General features: G+C 33.5%; 1 protein-coding gene across 5 annotated transcripts in view; it reads right to left on the bottom strand.

The window, feature by feature from the left end:
• LOC140667979 (uncharacterized) overlaps positions 1 to 17,401 on the bottom strand; it is a 159,388-nt gene extending 141,987 nt beyond the window's left edge. For 2 of the 5 annotated variants that reach the window (XM_072896447.1, XM_072896451.1), the window contains exons 1-3: positions 17,140 to 17,401; positions 13,263 to 13,818; positions 7,323 to 7,493 (exon numbers count right to left, since the gene is read on the bottom strand). In XM_072896447.1, the coding sequence (XP_072752548.1) occupies positions 7,323 to 7,329 (7 nt within the window). In that variant the 5' untranslated portion in view covers positions 7,330 to 7,493; positions 13,263 to 13,818; positions 17,140 to 17,401. Of the gene's footprint in view, positions 1 to 7,322; positions 7,494 to 7,729; positions 8,211 to 13,262; positions 14,162 to 17,139 lie in introns of those variants that run through there. The other 3 variants (XM_072896449.1, XM_072896448.1, XM_072896450.1) reach the window with 3 other exon arrangements.
• Positions 17,402 to 27,376: the final 9,975 nt, after the last annotated feature.

Raw genomic sequence — 27,376 nt, 5'->3', positions numbered from 1 at the left:
TAAATAATTTAAATAATTTAAAGAATTTAAAAAAAACAGAGAAGCAAAAATTCAATTAAAAGAGAGAAAGATATATTTAGTTTATCTTAAAAGGAAAGAAAAACATAGTAAAATAAGACAAAGGAATATAAATGGAAGATTGCGATAAAAATAAACCGAGTATCTTTAGGAGATTATACACAGCGAACGATATATTTATGTGCTGACTTTAGCATTACATACATATATAGAAGACTTTGTGTAATAATAGTAAAATCGTTTAAAGCTGATAGACGAAGAGGATAATTAGATATATATAATATTAATCGCACTATTAAAGAAAAACTCACAAAATATTTAGCTTGTTTAATAATGTTTCACTTTATATTATTATTTTTCTCTACTGGCTAAAAATTAGGCAATTAAAGTTTAATTATTATATTATTATAAATAACTTGACTTACCTCCCATATATTCTCGTCTTTGGCTTTTAATTTACAGCTTAGAATATTTAAAAGCATCAATGACAAATATATGTATGTTTAATATTTAAATTTAAAGCAGACTCTTCCCCTTCCTTAACAACGAGTTCAAATTTTGGTTCTTAGTAAAATTGACTACTTATAGACTAAAATCAACTTGATTTTACAATCGCGAGATACGAGAATGTCGGTCACGTTTATTAGCATCTTGATCGCGGAAGGAACTTTAAGTAGGGCGCGTTTCATGACAGCTAGGGTCTAGAATGTACCTAAGAAGGTCACGAACCAAACCTAAAACACATCCAGGAGAGCTATGGAGCACATATAGAAATTTAACCCCGTTTCCAGACTAAAACAGCATGCATATAGCAGTAACCGATTTATCGAATATTTACGAAACGATATTCAGCTACGGACTTTGCAAGCACTGTGAACTTTATCGCGACAGATTCACAGTTATGTTTCGCTCTCGAAATCACCAGTCACAGCTCATGCTCGACGCTTGAATTTTTATAAATATTAATCTTTTCTCACGAATGAAAAGAAATGAGACTAGCAGACAAGTAAAAATCTATTCAATACGGTTCGAGCATTATTACGCGCTAGTCTTTTCGAGAATAATTAAAAGTCATTGGTTGCCTCTCGTCAAAGTTTTCGGATGTATTTTTAGATGTTAACACATACATAATATGTGTGACGGAACAAACAAAAAAAATATAATGTCACATTATCAGCAAAAATTTATAAACTGATGAATCAAACCGAATAATCAAAAAACATTTCTTTTTTACATCCATACACTAATATTAAATTTTTATTAAAAATCATCAAAATAAAAAATGTAACATATTTAAATTTTTTATTATTTGCAACAAATATTGAGAAAAAAGTATGATAAACACTATTATCTTATCCATTAGAATGCAATCATTATCTTAGACTTATTAGCGATAGGGATAATTTAATTAGAATAAAATGGTAAAAAATAAATTCTTTTAGAATGTATTAAAAATTCTGAGTTTTTAAATTAGTCTCAAACTGGTATGAGTATTATATCTGGCAGACGTGGATAACATAATTAACGTCAAGGCACAGGCAAGGATTTCGTAGGATAAAACTAAAGGATTATCCTTCCCATTAACACCTGCTACGACCGACTTCCTTCTCGTTATCCCCTTCCCGAAGCTCCCGTTTACTTCCAGAGAGCTTAAAGTCCTCTCGATTATTCCGGAACTTAGATGGTGTATTTATTAAATTAAACACAGTTCTCATCGTTAGAAGTTTCATTGAAGCGATTAATAAGATTTCTAAAATTTCAATACTAAATCCAGGTTCCGAATAAAGTTTTCGTGTATAATGAGGCGATATAATGTTTTACCTAATAATAATCACGATATATTTGCGCGGCAAGAACTTTATCGTAAATACTGTCAAAACATTTCCCATTAAAATTTGTGAATTAAGCCACGTATTCCGTTCTTCTTATCTAATTATCGTATCATAATTGCATTTTCGGTCGCACAAAAATAGTTCATTCTAAAATTTTAATTGACAACCCTGTCCAGAATCAGCGGCGCAGTTCTTAAAACGTCTTCCTCGAAGGAAGCATTTAAAGCACGATAAAGAGAAGTTATGAGTGAGTAATACTAGAGAAAGTTGCGAAAGCTCTTCTCTACCAGAGTTGCCTACGGCGGAACAAAGTTATTGCATAACTTAAAATCTTTCTCCTTGTTAATAATGAGAGGCTTCCCTCATAGTATCTCTGAAACTAGTATTGAGAATTCGACACTGTATATGTCTCCAAGTCTCTATTCATCATATTATTAATTCAATCATTTCTATAAAATTTTATCTCTATCATGAGATAAACAAAGAAATAATTTTGAAAAGAAACTCTATAATTATATCAACGATAATAATTTCAAGTATTAAAATTACCTTGATTAATACCTGCCAACTCAAATTGAGAATTAAATCGAGAGTTTTAGGAAAAATTGTTATAATTCGAAATATCGGTATTTAATTCTATTGAAATTGGAATTATTGCTGTAACGTGTCATTCTACTTGTAGTGTCATAACTTGACACTACAATTGTGAATTTTGAATTAATATTACACAGGATATATGAAAAACCTAGCGGTAATTTTATTACCTCTAAAATGAGAATTAATGATCTATACATCTGTCTCTGTCAGATGCTTCTTTTCCGTTAATGCCCGCCGACTCATTCCATCAAGACAGTTTAAGAACTGTATTAAACAGTTTAGGAACACTATTGAAAATATATTGATGATATTTCTATACTCACATTAAAACTGGTTTATTGTTCGTAGTAATTTATTCATATTTAATTTTTTTCTGTTTAGAGATAATAAAAGGTAATTAAATTTATTCAATTTTTCTTTAGAATTATAATTGATACAAAAATATATGAAAATATATATATAAGATATTACATATATAACAAGATAGAGATATTAGCAGAATAATCAGAAATAAGAGAGATAATCCAAATTAGAGTTTAAATTAATTAATTGTAAGAAAAACTCAAATTATGTAAATGTGAATAAATTTAAGAAGATATTTTACGAGACTTTTTTTATCTTGACGAGCAAGCAATGTTGAGAAATTACATCTTAGATAATTAAAAGTAATATATATATAGAAATATATATAGAAATATGTTGGCATGGTGATGAGAAAGATTTTCTTATAACGTGCGGCGACGTAGTTTTAAAATTTTAAAGCCCTTCCGACACCTGCCTTTTAAATGTAGCTCGTATGACAGGATGCAATCGTAACACGAACGGAACGCAACTGCGCGGTTTATGCAGAACGCCTTTTCTACTGAAAATTTCGCGCAATCATACCAGCACATTTAAAAGCCAGCGAGACAAATATTTGCAGAACATTCGCACTAGTCCAAGCAAAATATTCGTCACGAGAAGACGTAATTAAAACGCGTGATGTAAACTCATGTATGCCGTTTATATTATGCAGCAAAAACAACGGAAACAATTTATCGTCCATGTGAGCAATATAGACTGCCGTAAATTATCAAGAATAATTTATTATCGAGTTTGTGATACTCACGTTTCGAAACAATGACACGCATCGAACATAATGCAAAGAGATATACATAATTCGATAGCGGTATAAAAGAAATATATAATTTTATTGTACATAATCAACTTTATTGTTCGTAAAGTTTATCGATCATGGGATTATTACTATTAAATTTATATTTATCTTTCTCATCGTAATGTAATATTTCTGTACACATTGTTTGCTTAATAAAAAAGAAAATTTCGCTCGTACAAGTTATATCGTTTTAAATTAATTTCATAGAATTCAGGCCTCTACTAATCGCGTCTCATCAATATATTATACTATATATTGTACCGTGTGTTGCTGTCGTAGATGTTTTAGTTTATGTTTTATTTTCTTCGAAAGATAAAAAAGCGAGAAAAAAATCTAACAAATTTCCACAAACATCCGCGCAATTATGTATCTTATATTCACGTGTCAATTCTCGAAGAGAATTGAAAAAAACATTAATTGGAGTTTATGAGCGTTGACATCGAAACAGAGAGCAGGCGAAACGATTTACGAGCGATACATACGAGCCGCAACAGGAGCAGGTTTATGTACGGTATCACCAGAATAATTCAGTATCGGATTTGCTATCGCGATATACCATTTGCGTCGGCAATATATACACACACTCGCATACAAATAACGGTCATAAGGGTGACAGTTAATCCTGGGATCAGAATCGCACAGCCATTTGCACTTGGCATCAAGCTACACCCGATTGAAGTAAAAGCTATTTTGATGTGCAGAGTATTTTACATACTTCTGCATGTAAAAATTAATTAGTTTCTTATTTTTTACATTCTTTTGCGATTAATTAAAAGAATTTTAAAGAGATGTCAAATTAAAATATCTATCATAATATAATTATTTAATAATTATATTATAATAGATATTTTAATTAATCATTGTTCCTTAATACTTTTTCCATTTAATATTTATTGTTACCAATTTCTGTTGCGCCCGTTATTTATTACACCAAATTTATAATTTGTAGTTCATTGATGTAACAATAAATTATTTTATTATTTATTTAATTTAAATTACATTGTAATATTTGGCTCTTTTACGCCTCTAGTATTATATTATTATTTATTTAATTATTGAGCCCTTTACTAATTATTTTATTTTAATTAAACTTTTTTTACATCTCTTTAAAATGCTTTTCAATAATTAAGGTAACAGATTTTTTGACGTATGTACATCTATAATGATCAATTTCTTTTTAATAAATTAATACATATTATATAGATGTTTAATATTTTAATAGTAATATTGGTAATTTGATTTTTCATATTTTTAATATTTCAATATGAATAAGTAATTTCAATTACTCGGAAAAATTTAACCATTAATAGGAGCTCCGTTATTTTGTCATTTAATGGCGAATCTATCGAGTTTTGCGAATGTACTACACGCGACCAATTGAGCACGCAAGACTTTAATTATAACAGGCAGAGACAAGATTCGATTAGCACGCCCCGGGACGCGACTTGGATCGTGCCAATTACTTCATATTCGATTATTCGGACATGGTCCGAAGACTAGTCGTAAGCAAACGAACGTGACTGAATGAAACACTCTGTTATTATAGCACGTTATTTATCAACTCGATTATTTATCAACGATTCAGTTGACTTCTATTATCATTTGTAAAGTAACGGAAAAAGAGATAATTGTCAGAAAAAAGTTACTATATATAAATACTATATATAATGAAGTATTTGTATTATTAATAAATATATAATAATATATATATAAATAATATTAATAAATTTTCTTGTAAGCAAAAATAATTTAATTTCACGATGTATTCATTAATTCCGAAGAAAGTATTTATTTCTTTTTTAACACATTAAAGAAAATTTCTCCAGCGTGTTATTTACGTTGACCTATCACGCAAACTTATTTTACCTATCAAACTCCCGATTTGTTTAAAATGTTGACTTTTCTTTTGGCAGTATAGATCTCACGGCATTTTGCTAATTAATGTTCGTGCTGGCCCAAACTGAGGTTTTAATAAAGCCTACTGAACGGGGCTCAAATGGCTTACGGTTTATGAATAATGAATGACAAGTCACTGCTCGCCCTTCTTAATTGAGGATCCAACGGACGGTCTCTACCAGATTGCCGGATAATATTGCAGATTATAGGAAAAAAAATGAGTCACAGATTTTTAATTTATTTTATAATTAAATAAAAATAATCGTAATAAAAAGAAAAGCGCGCGACCAAAACCGAAGGTTAAAAATCGGGTTTTTCAACGTTAGTAAAATGCTGAGTTTAATTCTATATGTATGCGCTGCCGGCTAATTGGGTTATGCAAAACAGCTGTTACTCTATGGCCGCGTAATGTTCGCCGCTGGATTCGCTTTTCGCAGGACCAACGCGAAATTCTAGAAATTTTCACGGAGTTGCCAGCGAGGACTTTGATACATACTTCTGGGAACGCTCAAACCATCAAAGACTGTACTTTACATACAGCCATACAAAATCATACTCATCGCAATTTTGTTGATCACGAATTTGCATTTGATGACATCTCGGAAAGCGTATAAATATAATTTTGATAATTAAGTAATATGATAATATCACTATTTTGCAATAAATATCAAGTAAAATTGCTATCCAATAATAGAATAATACAAATATCGAAATAAGCAAGTAATAAAACAATCAAACGACCTTACCTGATGTGATTAATTTTTAAAGAAAACAGTAGATATTTAAAGAATTAAAAACAGGTTTTTTCAAATCACACACACTTAAGTAAGTTTTATTATTTTTGTAAATTCTTTAACTATCTAAGTCCTTCATCTAATGCCTCGAATGCGAGAGAAAAAGCAGGGCTTCGAGTTTAGAAAGTAAACATGGCTTGAAATATTCCTGTTTTGATAGGAGAAGAGATGTTACACGACAAAGCAATCTGTTTGAGTAATAAAATGTTCAAATAGCAGAATATTCGGATAGTAGAGCATAAAATGGATTCAAATCAACGGTGACTTGAATTGCAATCGATACTTTTATTACCGTATATAAACGAAATTTTTTTTAAACGAATATAGGACATAGGCAATTCAATAGGAGATAAAATTTCAAAAAAAAAAAATCGCACGCTCTATAACTATTATACACGATTAAAATCTCGCATATGCTCCACTAACACAGCAATTCGCACGCAACAAATTTAACTGTAACGTATCACAATGCCGTGCGCGAAGGAGGATTTTTATCGACATTATTAAATCGCACGCCACAAAATTTATTTGCATGAAAAATAAATCGTCATTCAATGTAATTCATCAAACCGACTGTTCATAAAACAACAAAGCGAACGCGCATATATACGTACATACGCATCATTTATTGTGTTTCATATTCACATATATAACCCCTGGGACGCGCGGTTACATTGACAAAATACTCGAGCGTGCTTTTGCTTTTGATTGTTTGTCTCGACTGGTCAAACATCTATTTTCAAAAAAAAAAAAATTTCGAGGACTTAATAATTCACTCTAATAAATCACTCTTATTGTAAAAAATATCGTTTTCAATACCATGTGTATATTTGATGTTCTTATATATATACCCTTCCTATAAAATATAAAATTTTCTCGAGGAGTCGAAAATTTGATAAATACTTTATCGAGAACAATATTTATAATATTTGTTCATATCGTGATAATAATTTCCAACAAACAATTGCAGCCGTGATGTTATTGGAATGGTAGATAAAAATTTTTAAATACGCATGTAAATAGACTTACCCTTCATGCCGAGTGATGATCGCACCTTCCCTCGATGCTCCTTTTATAATTTATTCTTTGTTACACCAGCAAGAGGTGATTTCGAGATACCGATACACGTAATTTTACTTTTAACATAAAAGATGAGAGCGAACAACGCGAACCACGAGCTTCACAAACATACGGCACTTTCTGCAAGCAAAAATAATAATAATATAGATTAATATAAATTATAGTTTATAGTCTTATGGTTATATAATAGATTATAATAGATTATAATGTGATAAAATAAATGAATTACTATATTAGAAGACAAATTCAAAAATATGTTAGAAAAGCAAATTATATAAAGTTGCTGAGAAAAATATAAATTTTTTTTTAACGATAACATATAAATAATGTTGAAAACGTATATATGTGTGTCTTACCTATATATGTAAAATAGAAAAATATCAAATACATAATATCTGTCTGTATGTTCTCTATAAATTCCTAAATTTTTTGACCAATCTGGACCAAACTTTGCATATTTACTTTCTAGAACTCGGAAAATATAAGTTACCATAAAATTTGAACACCCTATCCCCTCCTTTGATTTCATTCCCTTGACACTTTGTGATAATTTAAAAAAGCCTATCCTTTTCCCGTAGTCAACTATATGTTGTTTGCCCCAGAGTGAGCACGCCAAAACATAATATTTATACATTTCCTGGAGGGGAAAACCAAAAATATTGTGTATCGCAAAGCATTAGAATAATAAATCTACCATGTTGCAATAATACATGTATGTTATTATCAGTATAACAAAACAAAGTAATATACTAAATAAATTTGTAAATTATATTACCATGATTTAATTTCAATGTTATTGTTTGATTTTCATAAATGCTAATGAAATGTGAGAAACCCAAGCAATGCCGGGTAGTTCAAACTAGTAAATATTTATATAAATATATAAATTTAGGAACTTATAGAAAACATACAGACAGATCTTCTATTTTATACATATATGTATAGATAAAACACACATTTATATATAAGAAGTTTAATACTAAATGTTGTTAAACGTTACAACTTTATTGTTATAGTGTTTGAGTTGACAATAATAAATTTGAAAATTACTGACGTACACATTATAATTTAATACCATCTAATAACGTATGTATTGCATGTGCATTTTATTACTTAAAATAATAGTATTCTACTTTAATTCTCGAAATTCCATTTAGATTCCTCTATATAGTCTACTTACAATCTGTATCGTTTTAATATCAACGCGGTTCACGTTACTAGAATTTTCTAGATGTTAGATCAAAATCATATATATACAAGGTAAAATTGCAAGAGAGCGTGGTCCCTTGTGATATGTGCGTGTCGTATCATAGCGTGGAAATCGAGGTTAAAGCGATAAGCTTCAGCACTGCTTCAAAAATAGTAGACTTTGTAATATTGAATCGCGAATGGAATAAACATGTATGCCTGTATATATTGTACAAAGAAATATAGAAAATTTTCAGACATCATTGTATATCTAAAATAAAAAAAATCTTTCCAAATATTTATATACATTAATCGTGTGTATATGGTATACCACGTATACGAATAATATTTTAAAAAATTCTCTCATTCAAAGCAACATTATCTAGTTTATCTTACAATCTAAAGAAAAGAATAGTCTTCTAATTATTATTAGCGTTATATAAAGTTGTACGACTCTGCAAAATAGCATAATTTAGAAAAAAGTTGTATTCTGTTCTCCGAGATATACATACATGTAGATATATCTTATACAGATAATATTTTCGTGTAAATATCAATTTCAATTCCACCTAATCACGAGGCTAACAGTCGAGGAGTTTATTCGATTTTTCCATCGGCCAAGAGGCTCGTAAAAATTTTACTCTTTGTCCGCGGAGAGAAAAATTTCTCCCTCGGGGGTCGGCAGCGTCTGCCACTGATAAGTAGGCAGAGGAAACGAGAACTCCATCGAGATTCTCTCTTTGTTTTCCTTTTTACTTTGCGAAATTTACGAGGATTACGTCGAGTCATTTTCGAGTTCTTCGCCGCCTCATAAGCCACCTCGTAAATTGAAATAGGTACCATCCTCGAATTTCGCTTTCCAAAAGGCAATGGCGAAGGTAAGATCTAACGCGACCGAGCTTTACGGAAGAGCATTAATTGAATTTAGCGCACCCCCTACTCCTTTATAAGGCAGGAAAAAAGAAAATCGTAAAGAAAAATAATATCATGACGATAACATCGTAAATTTTGTTTAACGTTCGTTTATATGGTCGCGTTTATGCGCGTGCGTATATTCATCGACAATGCAAAGTGTATTGCGAATCTTACGGCTACTTGCCACGCAGCATTATCCGTATGCATAAAACAGAATGTGCAAACTGCTTTTTTCAACGAGTTTACATCGCGTACGTCGGCACGTTCTGTATCGCAGAGGGTGGAGGGTCAGTTTGTTACGAGAATCGCAGACGGCAAATTTGGTTACATCGCTTCTTGTCGTGCTGTCGTGGCGTATTTACGTGTTTGTCGAAGAAATTTTGCCGCGCAGAACAAGCTGCGAAGTAAGCTAGTTTCCAGAGTCAAATGGCAAAAAAAAAAGAGATGAAAACTGGCCGATACGCGATATTAAATATATATTCGACTATGGGATATGACGCGCACGCTCCGATAACAGGAACAACGAAAGCTGAGTAAGAAGGGAAAAAAAGAAGACATCGAGAGGAGAAGATCGTGGGAGACTCCATAAGAGACGCGTTTATAAACTTGGCATGGAATAACGTTATCGTACAATAGACAAGACAACGGTCAAGACACGGAAAAGTCGAGCGACGATGAGAGGTCATGGAAAACGGGTCGGCAAATTTATAGAACATGGTGGCTTCTCCCAAAGTTGGAGATTTATCGGACTGATAGTTACAAGAGCGAAACGGCGACGACGCCGGTGCACACGCGCTCGAGAAAACTTCTACTCCCCTCCCGTAAAAATATTTTCACCCGAGGGACGGAGGGAAGCACGCGCAAAAGTCCCGGAATGAAAAAGGAACGGTCCCGAGCAAGACAGAGATGTCGATGCTGCGGTCAAGACGTCGAATAGTTGAGAGACGAGAGTTTGCCGACGTGAGATTTATGGATTATCGCTCTCGAGCGTTCGAGATTTATCGAGCAAACCAAACGCGGAGTTGTTGAGAAGAAGTTTTCGTCAAGAAAACGAAACTGCACACTCGACAAAAACACTTTAGATGTGAAAAAAAAAATGAAAAAAAAAAAAAAAAATATCGCAATACCTTTCATCTGACGTAAGCACAATTTTGCGCGAAGGAGAAGCTGTAATAAGTAGTAAACGGTGCTTCGACGTATAACTCTGCGATGTTATTTTAAAGAGAGATCGAGCCTGCGCGAATCAAGAAAAGTCGAAAGGATTTATGCGCACGTGGCAGCAAAGAAGTTTTACGTAGTAAAAATGTCAAAGTTGGGAATTTATCGAATTCAAAAGAAAGAAAAAGGGAGGGGGTGTCTCTCTACCTCGTATCGACTTTCTTCCGCGTGGAAACAGTATTTTGAAGCAACAGAAAAAGGGACGAGATCCTACAGATTCGAGCAAACACGACTCCTGCCGTGCTATTGTTCTTATCGCAATGTTACCCAGAAAAAAAAAGAAAACTTTGAAAGATTTACAGTAACGATTGTGGAGAAATTTCGCAGCGAATCTGCCAAAGCTCGCGATTTATCGAAGTAGAAATAAAAAGATCATCGGTACTGATCCTTGAGAATCCTACAATTGTCTGTAGCATATGCTTTTGACTTTTATCTTTACGGGGGAAAGAAGAAATTCGACAAATATTTTCAGACATGAAACAAGCAATAATATTTTTCTTATCAAAGATCTTCTTTGAAGATAATGTAGATTATAAAACGTAAGAAGAAGAAATAGGGAGAATGTGAGTTACATGTAAATAAAAATTATCTTCTAGATGATTGTGCGTTACTTGAATATTTAGATAATCTCTCTAAAATGACAAATTTTTCTCAACAAAATATAACAACTATTTAGTTAATATTTTTCATATGTTTGTATTTAAAAATTTCATTTGATAAAGATTTGAAGAATTATCTTCTCTTTGTGTTTAGGAGAGCCTCAACAAACTCGTCTCCAAATATAATGATATAAGGATGTACTTTCAAGTATTTTCTGCCATTTCTAGAAACGGCAGAGAAGAAATTTTCACGACGAAAGTGCAAAAGTTCGAGACTTATCGAACCGACAGTAAAAGGATCAACGTGGCTGATCTCAGAAAAGTATTTCACAGCATACAATAACTTCTTCTACTCTTCTTACTCCCATGAATATTTTCAGATGAAAGTACAAGAAAGAAGAAAGAGAAATAGAAGAAGACCGATACAAGAAAAGCACAAGACAAATAATAAAACTGAAAAGAAAAAGCAAATTGATGGTGAAACAAATGGCTAAGCTTATTGTAGATAAAATTTTCATATACGTTCTTTTTACTGTGATATAGATAACATACAAAAAAAATAATATTAACGCGCATACAGTATGTACAAAAATATCACTTGCTTAAAAATATAATACTTGCACATTTTTATCGTTAAATGTATAATAAAAATATTCTAAAAAGCTACATTTTATAAACATATTAAATTAAATATAATACCGCGAAATTTTATTATAAAAAATATTATTGTAATATATATATATATATATTCACATAATGGACATGAAAGCAATAAATTATCAAAACATGAAGTAGTTAAAACGAACTGTAAATTTTTAATATTGATCGAGCTCGACGTGAATAAATCAGTCTTGCTGTTTATCGCGCAATAAATCGTTACTTTCCAAACAACAATGATGACAGATATAAGCAATGCAAAAGCGGAAGAAATGAAAGGCTTGATGGAAGAGAATGCAAAAATGCGGGCGGAAGAATGGCGGAGCCAGCGAACGCAAGCGGTGAGGGTGCAGAAGCGGATCCGTTCCCAAAGAGGGAATAAAGGAATCGATGCGGGATCGCAGATTGCGGGAATTTCCGGTTTCCTCGCATCCACGCGATACTTATCATACTGCGAATACGTATGGCATCGCGAAACTAACGTTCGCCGAACGTCACACAAATTCCCGAGACTTTCCACCACGAGCAATCGAACCCGTTGAAAAGTCGCGCGGCATCTCTTCGGATTTATGGATACGGTTGGTAGGTATGATGTGCATAGGCGGATCAAGCGTTCTCTCTCTTGACAGCGCGCCGGAAGAGCGTAAAAGATGGTATATATTAAAGTAATCTTTCGATTCGAATAATCTTTTAGGTTGATCTTTTTATATGCATATTAGAGTACAAACACATAAAATTGATCTGGTCAAAATTCATGATCTTCATCTTCTTTTTAGAAATGCAAAATATAAAAACCAAAGTATTTAAAGTATATTAAAAAATATATATAATAATGAAAACTATTGTTTTCTTTTTATATCTTTTTATTAGTTACGTATTTGTAAAATTCATTTAGATTCGCCTCTGCATGTTGTTGCATCTATATTGCACTACAGATTCTCGTCCAAGAAGAAACAGAGAACATGGCTTTTCTAAATTTCGCCAAATGCGATGCCTCCGAGCGGCAACGAAAAGAAAATAAAAATTTATACATATTCGTACATTGGTTTCTCGAATGAATACTGTATATTCAGTTCAGTTCACAGAGTGAACTTAAAATCTACCATTCGATTCTTTGTGGAGAATATTTATTCTCACACATTAATCTTTCCATATACAGTTCTAATCAACAAATATTATTGACTGAATCCTTGATTTCATATGGCATCATTTTAAATATATTTTAAATATATATATGCGTGTGTGTGTGTGTGTATGTAATTAATAATTAAATAATAATTCTAAGACATATTTTTTAACATGCAAAAATTACCCTCGATAATTTTCGATGACTCAGGATGTTCCACGATAGAATCCTTCGGAAGTATCGCACTTTGATCGCTGCTGCTAATATCGATTAGCATGTCACTGAAATTCGCAAAACTGTCGCAAGCACGTCAAATTGTTCAAAGGATTGACAGAATCCGTCCCGAAAACGAATATCCTCACAACTTTCTTCACGCTTCTGATTCGATTTTTAAAGAGGTTTAAGGAGGCGGAAAACGCACTGGAACTCTTAAGAGTCTCTCAATTATATCTCACGTAGGTTATCGGTTCTATCGCGTCGTCGCAAGATGCCCGGAAAAATCGAAGAGACCCTTCGCAGAAGATATTATCCCAGGGTATGCCGAGAATTATCCTTTATCACCGTGCATTATCCTTCACTATCTATTAATGGGATATCAAGAATTGCCCTCTCTCGAGATGCGCCGATGTTCGCGCACCTCTTTAATTCTTACTGCCAGTGTTCTCTCTTGCTGTTTTATTCCGATCACGCTCTCACGTTCTCATTCGATCTTTTAGCCCTCCCCCCGTCCAACGTACAGTTACTACGTGGAAAGTAATAGGGACGTATTAATAAAATGGTCGCCCTTAATAACCATCGATTTCAATAACAATCGCAAACTAGCAAGTTTATTATTAAAGATAGGGACCGCTTTGAAACGCGACGACCTTTTCGTCGATCGTGTAGGATTATATTTTCGATTTTGCTCCGACGTAAAAAATAGCGGCGATAAAAAATATTCATGGAAATTTTCTCTCTGCTGCAGATAAATTTAGTGGAATATGTGACATACACAATACAGTGTTAAGCATTATTTAAACAAATAATCGTATGAAAATTTTACGATTCACATATCAAATAAAAGTATTTTATATATATATATATATATATATATATATATATATATATATATATTTATTTATATATATATATATATATATATATATATTTACAAATTAAAAATAAATGATTACTTTTTATATCATTTCTATTCATAAATATCTATAAATATGTATTAAATTTAATTAGTTTTGACAAATGGTTGTATTAATCATTGGAAAACAAGGAATATACTTATAATGAATAATTTTAAATCGCAAATGTATTCAAAAATACATAAATATTTAAAATCACATTAGTTGTTATTTACAAGTATATTTTAACCAATATTAATATCAAATTACAATGCATTTTGTACAAGGCACTGTGAATAAATGTTCGTGTATGATTTATGTTTTATATAGTGTAATAGTATAAATAATTATAATACTAAAATGTCGTATCTTCTCAACTACTTCTACCTACTTTTGCGGATTAATAATGAAAACTGTTAATTAAACATGATACTAAACAGCAAAGAGTGGTATTAATATAAAAAGTGTAATTAATGGAAAATAGTAGCTACATATTTCTCTTTTAAATACAATTTGCAAAATGGTTGACAGAATTGAGAAATAACAATGAGATGAATAAAATATTTGAATAACCATGATTGTCCTCCATACGTCTTTCATATTCAAAAGTTTCATGTTTAATATTTATTAGGTATTAATAGCAACATGACAAACACGAGAATTACGATTGTTTTCAGGATCGAAAAGCAAGGTGTTCTCGAACAAAGTTCAGAGTTCAAAGAGAAACTCTCGAATTCACGGAGATCCCTCTCTGATCGACGACAGACAAGTGGACTTATTGTTGTCTGAAAGAAACGCCAAGTTCGATAAAGACCGATGTCTCTGCTCGACACATTTGCATGTACTTTGTTCATATGTGTGCATACAAGTTATATCGCGTGTATGTTTCCGGAACGTACAAGACACGATAGATGTCTGATATTAATCGTAAATATAATAAAATTATCAAAATGAAAACAATTTAAACGCGATCCAATTATATATTACACATTTATTCGTAAAAATAGAGAAATACTTGTTTAATCATTCAAGGAAAAGCTTTCACGCACATGACTATGCCTTTGAATACATTAATACGTCCATCGAGCACAACAAATCGAGCACACAATAACTTCCCGCATTCTCTCCATTAATACAGTTTTCATATTCATGTTCGCGATGAATAGATGTATTAGACTAGCGTGCATCGCGCTCAAAAATTGCGTAAAACGCTTAACAAGCTTTCAAAATTGATGGCGTTATTAATTTACAGCCTCATTCACCGTTTTCAACAAATCATTAAAGATTCCCTCTAGCGCTGCGCTTTATCGCGCCTATAGCGTGCGTCGCGCCAGCGTAAGCCGTGACTCGCGCTACTAAAAAGATCCTCCCTTCAGGAGCGGATTATCGCTCCTATCCTCCGAGAGGATATCCCGGGCGAGCGCGCTACTCGAAGTGGATCGAAGGATTCGCGCTTGCGGCAGAATGAACGGGGACTTTGCACGGAGACGAGCGACCTGACCTGGCACGTATCCCGTTACCCGAGGCATATCTCCAGAGATTACTCTCTAGAAACGAGCGCGGAAATGTCTCGGATACTCCCGCCGGAAATACAGTCTCGCGCGATCCTAAAACGCAAAATGTAGATGATAGCGGGAGTTTGAAACATCCGTCTCAGATCCTTCAGACCGCGACGCGACGTCGCACTCGGAAGGCGAGGTCCTTCGAGACTTCGCGTAAGGAGCTATACTGCAATTTTTCAGAAAAAGATTAAGATGCAGAGGAAAAGACAGCCTTCTGCGATAGCTCTCTCGGAAGCTCCGGGGAAACCGCGAGATATCGTGAATTTTTCAAGCATACCGCGATGTTACGACTCGGCAAACGTTATTTATAACGTCCAATAACGTTTACTTGCAGCACGGATTCCTAGCGATTTTGTATGCCATATTTAAAAAACAGCATTCCGTGAAAGCGAAATAAAAATACAAACACGCGAGAAAGAATTTTAAATAATTTTCGTAACAAAAATGAATACGCCCTGTGATAATACTTTTTTTTTTTCCAAAATTCTAGAAAAAATGTATGATAAATAATTTCAACAAATTAAAAATTACATTAATCAATCTCTTTCCTTGTCCGTGGGATTACGATAAGAATTCTGCAAAATTCGCGCTATTATTAGTAATGGAGAAACTGAAAAACTTTAACAAACACAATAATCAATTATCGTAAGGGTGACCGTCTGAAATATCGATGTGATTAGCGAAACGGCACGTTATTACGGTGGTTAATGTAGCGCGCTAACCGAGACGGGGGAGGTAAAAAAGATCCCGAATCCTGCATCCGTGAAGGTCAACGGTGGTGCGGGCACACTTGACCTGGTTGCGACGACGAGCGTAGCGCCAACGAACGACAGACGTCAGAGCGGAAAATTGTAATGCAAGCACTCGCGGGCGACTCGATTCCGCAGGCACGTCACTTGAAATTCCGCCGACACGTTTCGCACGACTGTCGCACCATCACTGGAAAATTATCCTGAACGAGATTGCAGAGGAACTGCGTTGAATGTGACCTTAAGTAGGGCAATTATTTCGTGTGTGTCTGTCTACGCACACTAGGATATAATAATGATAGACGAGAAAGTAGATACGAAGATCCCGTTGTCAAGCGAGCTGTCGAATCTGTCGATGAAGCTCGTCTCGGAGAGAAAAGGGCGTATTATGTGAAAACTCATGCTAATTAGGTTTAATCAATAAATCATATTCGCGATACTATTTCGTTTTATTCCACCGCAGATCTATCGCTAAATTTCATCGTCCAAAATTTTATCGTATCTCTTTAAAAACTTTTACACCCCCTTCGATTATTCGTTTAAATACAAAGTGGCAGTTTTATGAGTCTTAAAATCAAAAAATTTTCTTCCTGCAAAATTATGCGAGAGAGAGCTTTTCCGAGCAGCACAAATACCGTACCAATACTTTAAGTCTACGAACAGGCGATCCGCGCTTTTCCGTGGGCAACGAAAAAGGAGAGGAGAAACGGGGACACGGGGCCTTTACGGCAGTGTTCTTTAGCCGCGGGCGCGCTGCTACTGCCGAGGTCTCCTCTCCCTCGTGGGGCTAATGCACAGAGGATCCCGTACGAGGGGTTGACCCAGTTAAGGGTAGAGTCAGGGCCGGAGAATGCGCGGTACGGACGCGTCCACGTCGCGTTACGTACTGAGCTGTCTCTCACCACGTACGTACAGTCTGTGTCCCTCTGTCTCTCTCTCTCTCTCTCTCTCTCTCTCTCTCTCTCTCTCTCTCTCTCTCTCTCTCTCTCTCTCCCTCTCTCTCTCTCTCTCCCTCTTTCTCTTTCTCTGACTCTAAAGCTGCGCGCGGTAAGGCCGCGAGAGCTCGTTTCTCCTTTCGCGGTTCTCACATTCTGCCGCCACCATCGCCACCACCACCACCACCACCACCACCACCACCACCATCAGCAAATCGACCTTCGGCGTAGCCGATGTCGTCGTCGCCGGGACCACCACCACTACCACCATCGCCGCCGCCGACGCCGCCGAAGCATCCCCTGAAACTAACCCCTATCCCCGCTCTCAGCTTCGACCAAGCTCCCCTCCATATTGATCAGTGCGCGCGGTTCGCAGGCCGCAGCATCCAACGCTACTCTGCTACACGTTGTCAACATGCTTAGCAGACCGAAATCCCACGGTGTGGGATATAGTGACGGGGTTCTGGCCGCGAGAGCATCCGCAGAATCGCACGTCGCATGCGAAAGTGATAGAATTAATATATGATATGTATATCAAGAGATCGCGCCTTGTGTGTGACTGCGAGAAAAAAGCTCGAGTCGATCGCGATCCGAGTGATTTGTTTATAAATGTAATATGTCGCGCTCTGAGGAAAATATTGATTTAATCGCACACGTATATATTTTGTGGCCTTATATATTCAATTTATACGAATAATCTGTAAAATTTCGTTATGGAATAAATTAACGAAGCAGAGAAGTATTTTAAAGATATTTTGCTATATCGTTAAGCGATAATATTACCTATTAATCCTCGATAATTCATCGAATTATAGAAAATATGACGCTGAAAAATTGTAACAATATCCTCGTCAATTCGACATTAAAATTACATTTCGACAATCAAGCAAAACATTATCGTTCTAATGTAATTTCGCGGCAAATCGTTCTCATTCGAAATTGGCCGTGCGTTAAAAGCGAAATGTTTTTAAACGCGCTGCAACAACAAAGAACAAATGCACATATGCCGGAAATCCTTTACTCTCTCTTTAATTACCGCGACGCAGGTGCGAGCCGGTGCCGTTTATTAATCGATTAAAACCACGTGCGTCCACGTAACCTCGGTTCCAAACTTTCGAGGGGTTTCATCGAAGAGGTTTCATCGTTTGCCGAATATAACATTCATGATGTAAACTAAACTAAAACAAAAAAGGTAAACGCCCTGAAATGATAATAAATTATTTCATACTTGCAAATATACTTTTAGATGAGAATATCGAATTTATTAATTTCTCTCTGCGTTCAAGAGACAAAATGTAATTAATGTTTGTATAATATAGCACATAAAAAAGACTCTATGCACTATATTATTATATAAAAGAATGTCGAAAAATTTTGAGAAATAATTTTTTAAGAAGACACATTGTAATAGCTGGAGCATCATTAGATCACGATAAGGGATTAGTCTGGTGCTTTTCGTGTCAAGCAATCATTGCAAGTAATGACGTGATCAGAAAGCGATGCGGGCTTTTCGTGCCATCATTACCACAGTGTTATGAGCCGTGAGATTGTGAGAGAGCTACTTTTTGATTTATATTTTACAAATTAATAAAAAAGTAATAAATCTATAACAAATGTTTTTTTTTCTCTATTCCCTTACCTTTAACGTGTAATAATAATATAATGATAAAGCCATAAAATATTAAACTAATTTTAGTAACAGAGAACAATGACTCCAAATTTACTGTTAAATAATGATTACTTTTATCATTCAACTCTACCGTCAATAATTTTACTTTTGCAATCATATATCTAAATAAATTAATTGTGAATATTTTGCACAATTCAGACTATCTGCATCGAATCCTTGAGTCGAAAGTGAGGAAATATTTCTTCTGCTCAGAAAGATTGACAGATCGTGCCATTGCGAGACAAAGTTCCACACTCGTGCGTTCAATTGCTCGAAGAGCCTGAGCGCGAAACTTCCGGTAGAGCGGCAAAAAGCTGCCCGGGACTTTACGACCTTCATTTCCCGACTTAATACATTTCCCCGCTGAAGTGGCGATGAAATGGAGCGAAAAAAGAGAGAGGTGGAAACGAAGCCAAATCTCTTGTCGCGCGGGAACCCTAGTGTAACCTTCCGCTAAATGCATCGCCCGGTGCAACCTCGCGGTGTAAAAGAAGCAAAAAATTTCACTTTCAGTCTCAAAAGTGCGCGAGGGCTTAAAGGCGGGCACTTTCATGTATTCTTGAATCACATTATCGTTGCAATATATAGTCCTGTCGCTCTTTTTATTCCGCTCGATTATATTTAAAATGTATGCATTTCCGCTGTATCAACGATTATTAAATCGTCAGCTTTTATGCGCCAATATCAATATACATATAAATATATACTGAATATTTTTCATATACAAAATATCATATCTCTCTGGTGTCAATGAGGAAAGCAATTCCGAATGAAAAAAAATTCTCGTTTTTCTGCTTTTAATTTCACGTTTGACGAATGATATTTTGAATACACATAATTACACAAATAATTCGCATAATGAATTAATTATCATGAGTCCAATCGAGCGAGCAAATCGAGCGATCGAACGTGTAGTTGAATTTAAATGAGATCACGTGAAAATGCGTCGAGCTTCACCTGCTTTATTAGCGAATAACTATCGAATAGAGTTCCTGTCATAACGATAGACAATTAATTAATACACCCGCCTATTAGATTTCAGTGAATAAACACATTGAAATTGGTTATTTGGGAACCAGACTGCTGACTAAAAATACTATTTTTTTTGCCTACTTTATCGAAGATAAAATGATAAAGCTTGTGCTAATAATAAATTTGTTTGCTCGCGAAATGACACAATTCGTAACGTTTCTGATAGAAAAACTAGGATAAAAATGACGCCAAGATTGATACACGTATACCTACGTTCGTAATACGCTGTAAAACAGAGTTGTTACCCATAAATGCATGATCCAATATAGAAGATAACAAGTTCAAACATTGAAATTTTATCAAAGTACCAATCTCTACTCTTTTAATACACTCGAATATGCACATCTGATGCATAACATACGTCCACAAAAACTGATTGTCCACGTTACAAATTCAATGAGAATGATGTTATAATTTTTATTTTATTGATAAAATAACTATACACAATTGTACAAACAAAAATAATTGCAAACAAATCACTTTATCTTTGTCATGATTTCAAATATAGTTTTTATATTGTACATTATAATTTCCGATTTTTTAAACATAAACACTAGCCTCCATTGAGACGTAAAATTCTAGAATACATATTATGCCTTCATCAATGATGGAATGCAAATCCATTGAACGGATAAGCTATAGAGCCTCTCTAAACACCGTTTAATCCTTTGAATCTTCCTAGCTTCATTGCGAGAATGTCTTCATCGCTATCTAGTTTCAGTGTGCTATCGATTTGACTATGAAACCACATTGGTCAACGTGTTGGTTAGATGCACCAATTTGCACCTCAAAGAGCCAAACTAGTTGCTATGAGTAACAGTAATTTCATTGTCTCCTGATACCACTAACGGCCCCCGTATGTTTCTTTCATCGAACAAGTAGATTTAGTAACAAGTGTTAATGTTGTCAACTTTATATCAAAATTTGTTCAAAATTTAACTTGACTTTTTCGCTTCACGACTTGCAGCAATTTTAATGTGAAAACATTTTCTTTCAATTTTTGACATTTATAAATATCAAGATAATTATTTTTCTAATGCAAACATTTTATTTCTCGCATATATTTCATTTTATCACTTCGGATTTGAAGAATGGAACAATTAAAAAAAGAATGTAATAAGAACAGAAACAGAAACATTAAAAAGAATGGTCAATGAATCTCCATTAAGGCAATTTAATACTATTATTATTAAAATTATTATTATTACCCCCGTACATTATTATTTTACCTCTATTTTCTTTCTTCGTACATAAGCATAAAAAATGCGAAATCGCGAGATGAAATATTTTTCACAAAATATAAAATTTTTGAGAAAAATAGGATCTCTCTCTCTGAAAAAAAAAGGATGAAAAAATAGAAACAGACGGTCAAACAGAAGCGACGTGCTGATGCATGCGTTTAAAAATTCCACGCGGTCGTAATACCACGAATTTAAATTTTCCAGATATAACTTCAAAATGTTTCGCATATCTCATATAAATAATTATTTCCTGTGAAATCATGAATTACAGAAATTACTAGAGACTTATTTACTTACGTACAGTTAGTTAAGCTTCTCTGTAAACAACGATAAATATCGCTCTTGATATTTTTACACAGCGCTCGTTACGCAAATATAACTATATCAAATTATCAAGAACACCATCAGTCTTTTCCTCGCACATTATATCAATAATGCTCTAGTGATCAATGCCTGCAGAGGCATAGTAACCCCTTTCAGTTTCGAAGATCAGCATCGCCACTTCGTTTGCAAGTAAAAAAATAATGTTTTAGATTTTGTTGATCGTGTTCACGTTTTACACATCGTTACAAAGATGTTTCGCGTTTTGTCACCAGTATATCTCTAAATTCCATCATGATAACGGTAACGAATAATCGATTTGCACGTATTTTTCGCTTCAGTCGTATAAAAGCATATAAAAAATAAGAATGAATTTGATATAGAACGTGAGAAAAGCCGGAAATGAAATTTCTTATGTTAGCAACGTTAGAATCGAAGTGACCTATTTTACTCAGAATGCAATACTAATTCAATTCCTTTCACCTTGTGATAAGTTAAATCGAAACATGTAAAATTCGACAAAATCAAGTAAAATTTTTCGCTTTTCGCTTATTGCATTCGTAGGCGAAATTATAAAGTCTTTAAAATCAATAAAAAGATATTTGTAGTAGTAAAAAAATTAGAAATCTAGAAATAATTATTATATTAAAACTGTACAAAAACATTCTACAAAGAATAATATCCTCTAAAGCTGTGATCAATCGTGATCAGTCATGCTATATTCGATTTTATTGAGATTAAACTATTTTTATTTAAATTTAATTATTTTTAATATAATAGCAGAGACAAAAAAATCAGAGTCCGTATTCGAGAAAATATAAAAAACTATCTTAATACGTTAAACATTGATAAACGAAGAAGATAGTGACTTGTCTGTAAAATAAAATATTTAAAGAATAAAAGATTACAATCTCGTATGTATCCTCGCAAGGATCTATCGATTTAATAATTTATCATGTTTTCAGCATAAATTTTGCACAAATAACGACCAAGAAAAAACGAGGTTTCTGTTGCAAATATATTTTTCTAGCAAAGAAGTATATATATATATATATATATATATATCGTTTTTTTGTGACCATTATTTATGAAAAATATTTACTGAGAATATGATCAATTATTAAATCTATATTTATGATCAATTATTAAATATCATAGAAATTGAATCGATCAGTTATTATTATTCTCTACAAACTCCATAATAATTTTAATATCTTAAAGGAAAAATATAAAAGCTTTTATTTTTATTTCATATTTTTATATCTTCGTAAAATCTTTTTAATATTTTTTTTCACGAAATTAAATGAAATTTTCATAAGCGGAAATTGTTTCGCACACGGTATTTTCATTTTATGTAATTGATTCTACCTTCGCATTCTCGATTATCTGGCTTCGATGAATGAAATATAAACAATTCGCTAATACTCGGATAGGATCGGTAATAAATCCAATCGTATTTCGATGGGTTCTTGTATCTCTTTCCATCTCGTCACAAATATTTGATGGCCAATGTCAAGCACCTCAAAATGCAATTTTTTTTTATATATCTTAGAATTGTTGCACTTTTATTATGAAGCGTAACAAAGGGATGAAAATGTATTAGAGATTTACAGGTCGAACGTGATAACGCGGGACGTTGGTTTCAGAGATGTTTTCGGGTTGAGAAGGTAGGATGGAAACTAGGTCGCCGCTCTGATAATGCGACCTACATACAACTCGGACAACCCCGCACATTGCCCTATTTTGTTTGTACCATCTCTACGTTTCTCTGTTACAGTGATGGACGAACAGTAATGAACCAGCAATGAACGTAATTATTCGAATTTTCTGACATACTGGACACAACAAATTGATGTTGGAAACCTTGTGATCATCGAATGATTCAAATTCGAACTTGAGAATTTTACATTGTGTTCAACTCTTTATGATTTGAAAATATCTCCGATTTTCGATGTACTTTTATAGAAATATTTATTTACAGAATTATTTGATCATACAATTCGTTTAAGTCTGCATGTGCTCTATTTCAAATTATATTCTCACTCAATCAGTTCTCACATGTGTATGACAGTTTATTTACGTAAAAGATAAGCCTTTATTTAGGATATTATTTTTAAAACTTTCATATTTTTATAATGTACGATATAAAAATAAATAGTTCAAACATTCTTTCTTTCACATATTATCCTTTTTTCAATATAATATAATTACGGCAGTAATATAAATAATAATTATATTCCTTGTGCTTTAAGGAATCTGACCAGCTCTTGTTATTCCATTAAAACGTTTCTTGATTCAGTCTAAGTACTACTGGGTGCTAAGTACTGTTAATTCGACCCTGGTCTTACGTCATTGCCGTCCCAGGATGCAATCCCCTCCCTGTATGTACGCTTTTACGTCATTGCCGGTAACTGAAACACCGCGCTTTTTCGTGAATGAGATCTCGCTGGGAAAAAGAGTGGTCCCTGCACGCCAACATGAAAGATAAATAGGAAAAGGAAAAAAGAACGATCGTAAAAACCGCGGCCGCTAATAAATCCGGCTGTAGCGATCGTTACCTTTACGACTGCTCGTTTATTTTTTCTCCTTTTTTTTTTTTTGCTTTTTGGTTTAATTCGCGGTATTCATCCCGATGTAATTTCTGGGTGGCGCTGGCTTGTCCACCGATATCGAGAATACGTCGACGAGGCGGCCGGTTATTAAATTTCGATACTACCGTGCGGTCGACTTTTTATACCGCAACTCTACACACAATGACGCTGAAATTTCTATATCTCTCATTGTAGTAAAATCGCACAAAATACTATTAATGCCCACTCTAATGTATATAATTATAATTGCAATTACGTTAAATTTTTTAATTAATATCATAATTGGATCTATTATTAGAGAAATATTCTTCGATTATGCTAAGTCGTGAAAAATATACACAATAATTATTGTGTTATATATTCTACTGAAATATAATTTTGCTTAAAATGAAAAACTCAATAATAACAAACGATATTAACAAGTGCATCTCAATGATGATTATGATGCATCGTAGAATACACTGGCCAAGTTTATCTTTCATGTCATGTATCGCATTTTAATTAAATTCAAAAAACTTTTGACAACACTAAATAACACAATAAATTATATAAAATGTAATGTCAAATATAATCATATAACGTGTGTCAAATTTTTTATTTTAATTAAAATTGAAATTGGTTAAAAAGACACTCGTGTTTTTCATAACAAAAATTGCAAAAATTTACTTTTGCACGATAAATTTATTAAAAAAAAAAAAAATTGTGAATATTGAACAAGAAAAGAGAGGAAAAAAGATTAAAAAATCCTTTAAAAATAAACAACATCAGTTCTATAATTCGTATAATCCGCTAAGTCACGTCCGGGCCCAATATTTCATAGCGAAAAAATTTTTATCGCGCGTCCACGCGCACGATAAAATGTCCCAACTGCGAGAGAGATCCGCAGGTGAAAGTCGGCATAAACATCTTTTATTGGAAAACTTTCCTTCGTTGTCTGGCGACGAGACTTGGCTATCCAACGAAGCGAGCGAGAAGAGAAAAGAGGATCTATAAAAAGGCGGACGACGTATAAGATGCATCCCGCAATATATCCCCTTGCAATTCCGAATATGTCATGGCACAGTGCAATTGAGAATCTTTATGCAACGCGAGAAGCGAAATATTTCTATTTCTATCGTCGATGGAGGGTGAGCCACGAACCGATACGAACGTGCCATATCGTATCACGCTTTTTTCGGTGCACGTAACTTTTAACCCTCTCGTTCAACCGTCTTTGGGATCGTTTCATCCCTTTCTGTCTGTCTCTCTCTCTCTCTCTCTCTCTCTCTGTCCTTTTTCTGATCTGACCCTCTCTGTCTCCTTCTCTAGTTGCGATGTATCTATCCGATATTTAGACCATTTCGCGCGGTGTATTTGCGATGCGAGCGAACGCGGAATATCGAAAGGCCGTGCAAACGAATAAGCAGGCTACGAAAAGCAAGCTCTCCCTACATGGGAAATTTGAGATTTAAAATATGAGATCGCAAATGCAACATTGAATAAACCATGGTGCCGAGCGCAATGTATCGTTAAATTAATGGCAAAGTTCAGATCGAGTTCTCGCCACAGCAGTTTTCTACATACGTACTCGCTGCAGGAATACGTAAATATATCTGCGAAAATATTGATATTCGACAACGATATACAAACTGTTGCAAAGCATTTTATATTTATGTTGTATATCGATTTCGACTAAATTCGTTTTAACAAATCTAGGATATGTAAAAACGCAAAGCGCGACGTATTATTTTTGTTATTATAAAATATACTATAAAATAAAATTGTGAAATGTTTATGAAAATCGTTATTTATATTTCTAAAAAATAGCTATTCGTGTCATTTTGTATGTGTAAATTGATACACAAAATCGACATATCGATGACATTTATTTCGTTTTATTTCTCTTTCGTGATCTTTACGTCGAACAAATCGACACACATAAAGATATTAATCTCTCCCACCGTAAATCTCCTGTATAATTAAGATGAAGGGAGGTAAACATTATTTAAAATTTTCGCCTATTTGATAATATAATTTACCTAATATTTTGATCGCACGATTGATGCATTAATTGGCTAAATAATAATAAATTTCCAATGACTTCAGTTAGTTACTTACTGTTGATATAATTCTGGTACCTATGCTTGCTGATCATCATCGCATGATAATCTTGAAGATCACCTGCTCGTATCATCTGCTAAGAAAATGTGTAATGAGTAATTAATGCTCGCGCTTTTATTTGCATTACTGATCCAGTTAACAACAATTATTACAAGAAAAGGAACAACTTGCACTGGCTGTTGCTAATTGTCACTGCTCTTGTATTCTGAAAAGAGCGACAGCGGTCTAGTTTATCGACCAGCAACCTTGCTTTGGATTGACTATAACAGATGAAGGTATCTCGACGAAAGCTTCTTATGCAGCATTATATCATTCAACAAATGTTTGTGTGATAATATTGCTTTGTCGGTTGTTTTTCCATTGAACTAATTCACCTACTGCTATACCTTTATATAGGACTCGCATCTTTAAAATTTACTATTTAATAGTAATAAAATTTATTGATTTCATGTGTTAATCTAAAAGTGAAAGTTTATACTTTAAAGCTTTTGTTATAAATAATAATATGTAGAATCAAATTTATATATAATATAAAATGCAAAGAATAAAGTCCTATAGTGTACAAGGTTTTTATATCTTTAAATATAATTTATAATAAATAACAGGAAAAAAGTCAGAAAACGAGAATTGTAATAACACAGCAACAAAATACTTTCAAAAAGATAAAAATGCATTGTCGAGAAACAACAAAAGAATATAATTGTATAGAAATTGTAAAAACATAAAAATATTATATATATGAAATATCATATTATAATTAATGGAGACGGAGCGTTGTGGAGAATGGAAAGGATGCATGTTATGGACGAAGAGATAAACAAAATCCTGTAATCATTGTGCACATTTACATAATCTATTATATATATATGTATATGTATATATATATAAAACACAATCGCACAACATATAAATCAATATCGCACAATTCAATGTCGGTTATTATATCGAAATAACAACAGTGTCGACATTATTATAATTTTCTCGTTCA

This window comes from Anoplolepis gracilipes, chromosome 7 (assembly GCF_047496725.1).
Source record: "Anoplolepis gracilipes chromosome 7, ASM4749672v1, whole genome shotgun sequence".
Classification (NCBI taxonomy): Eukaryota; Metazoa; Arthropoda; class Insecta; order Hymenoptera; family Formicidae; genus Anoplolepis; species Anoplolepis gracilipes.
The sequence above is the reverse complement of the archived record's forward strand: the minus strand, read 5'-3'. Positions and strand labels throughout refer to the sequence as shown.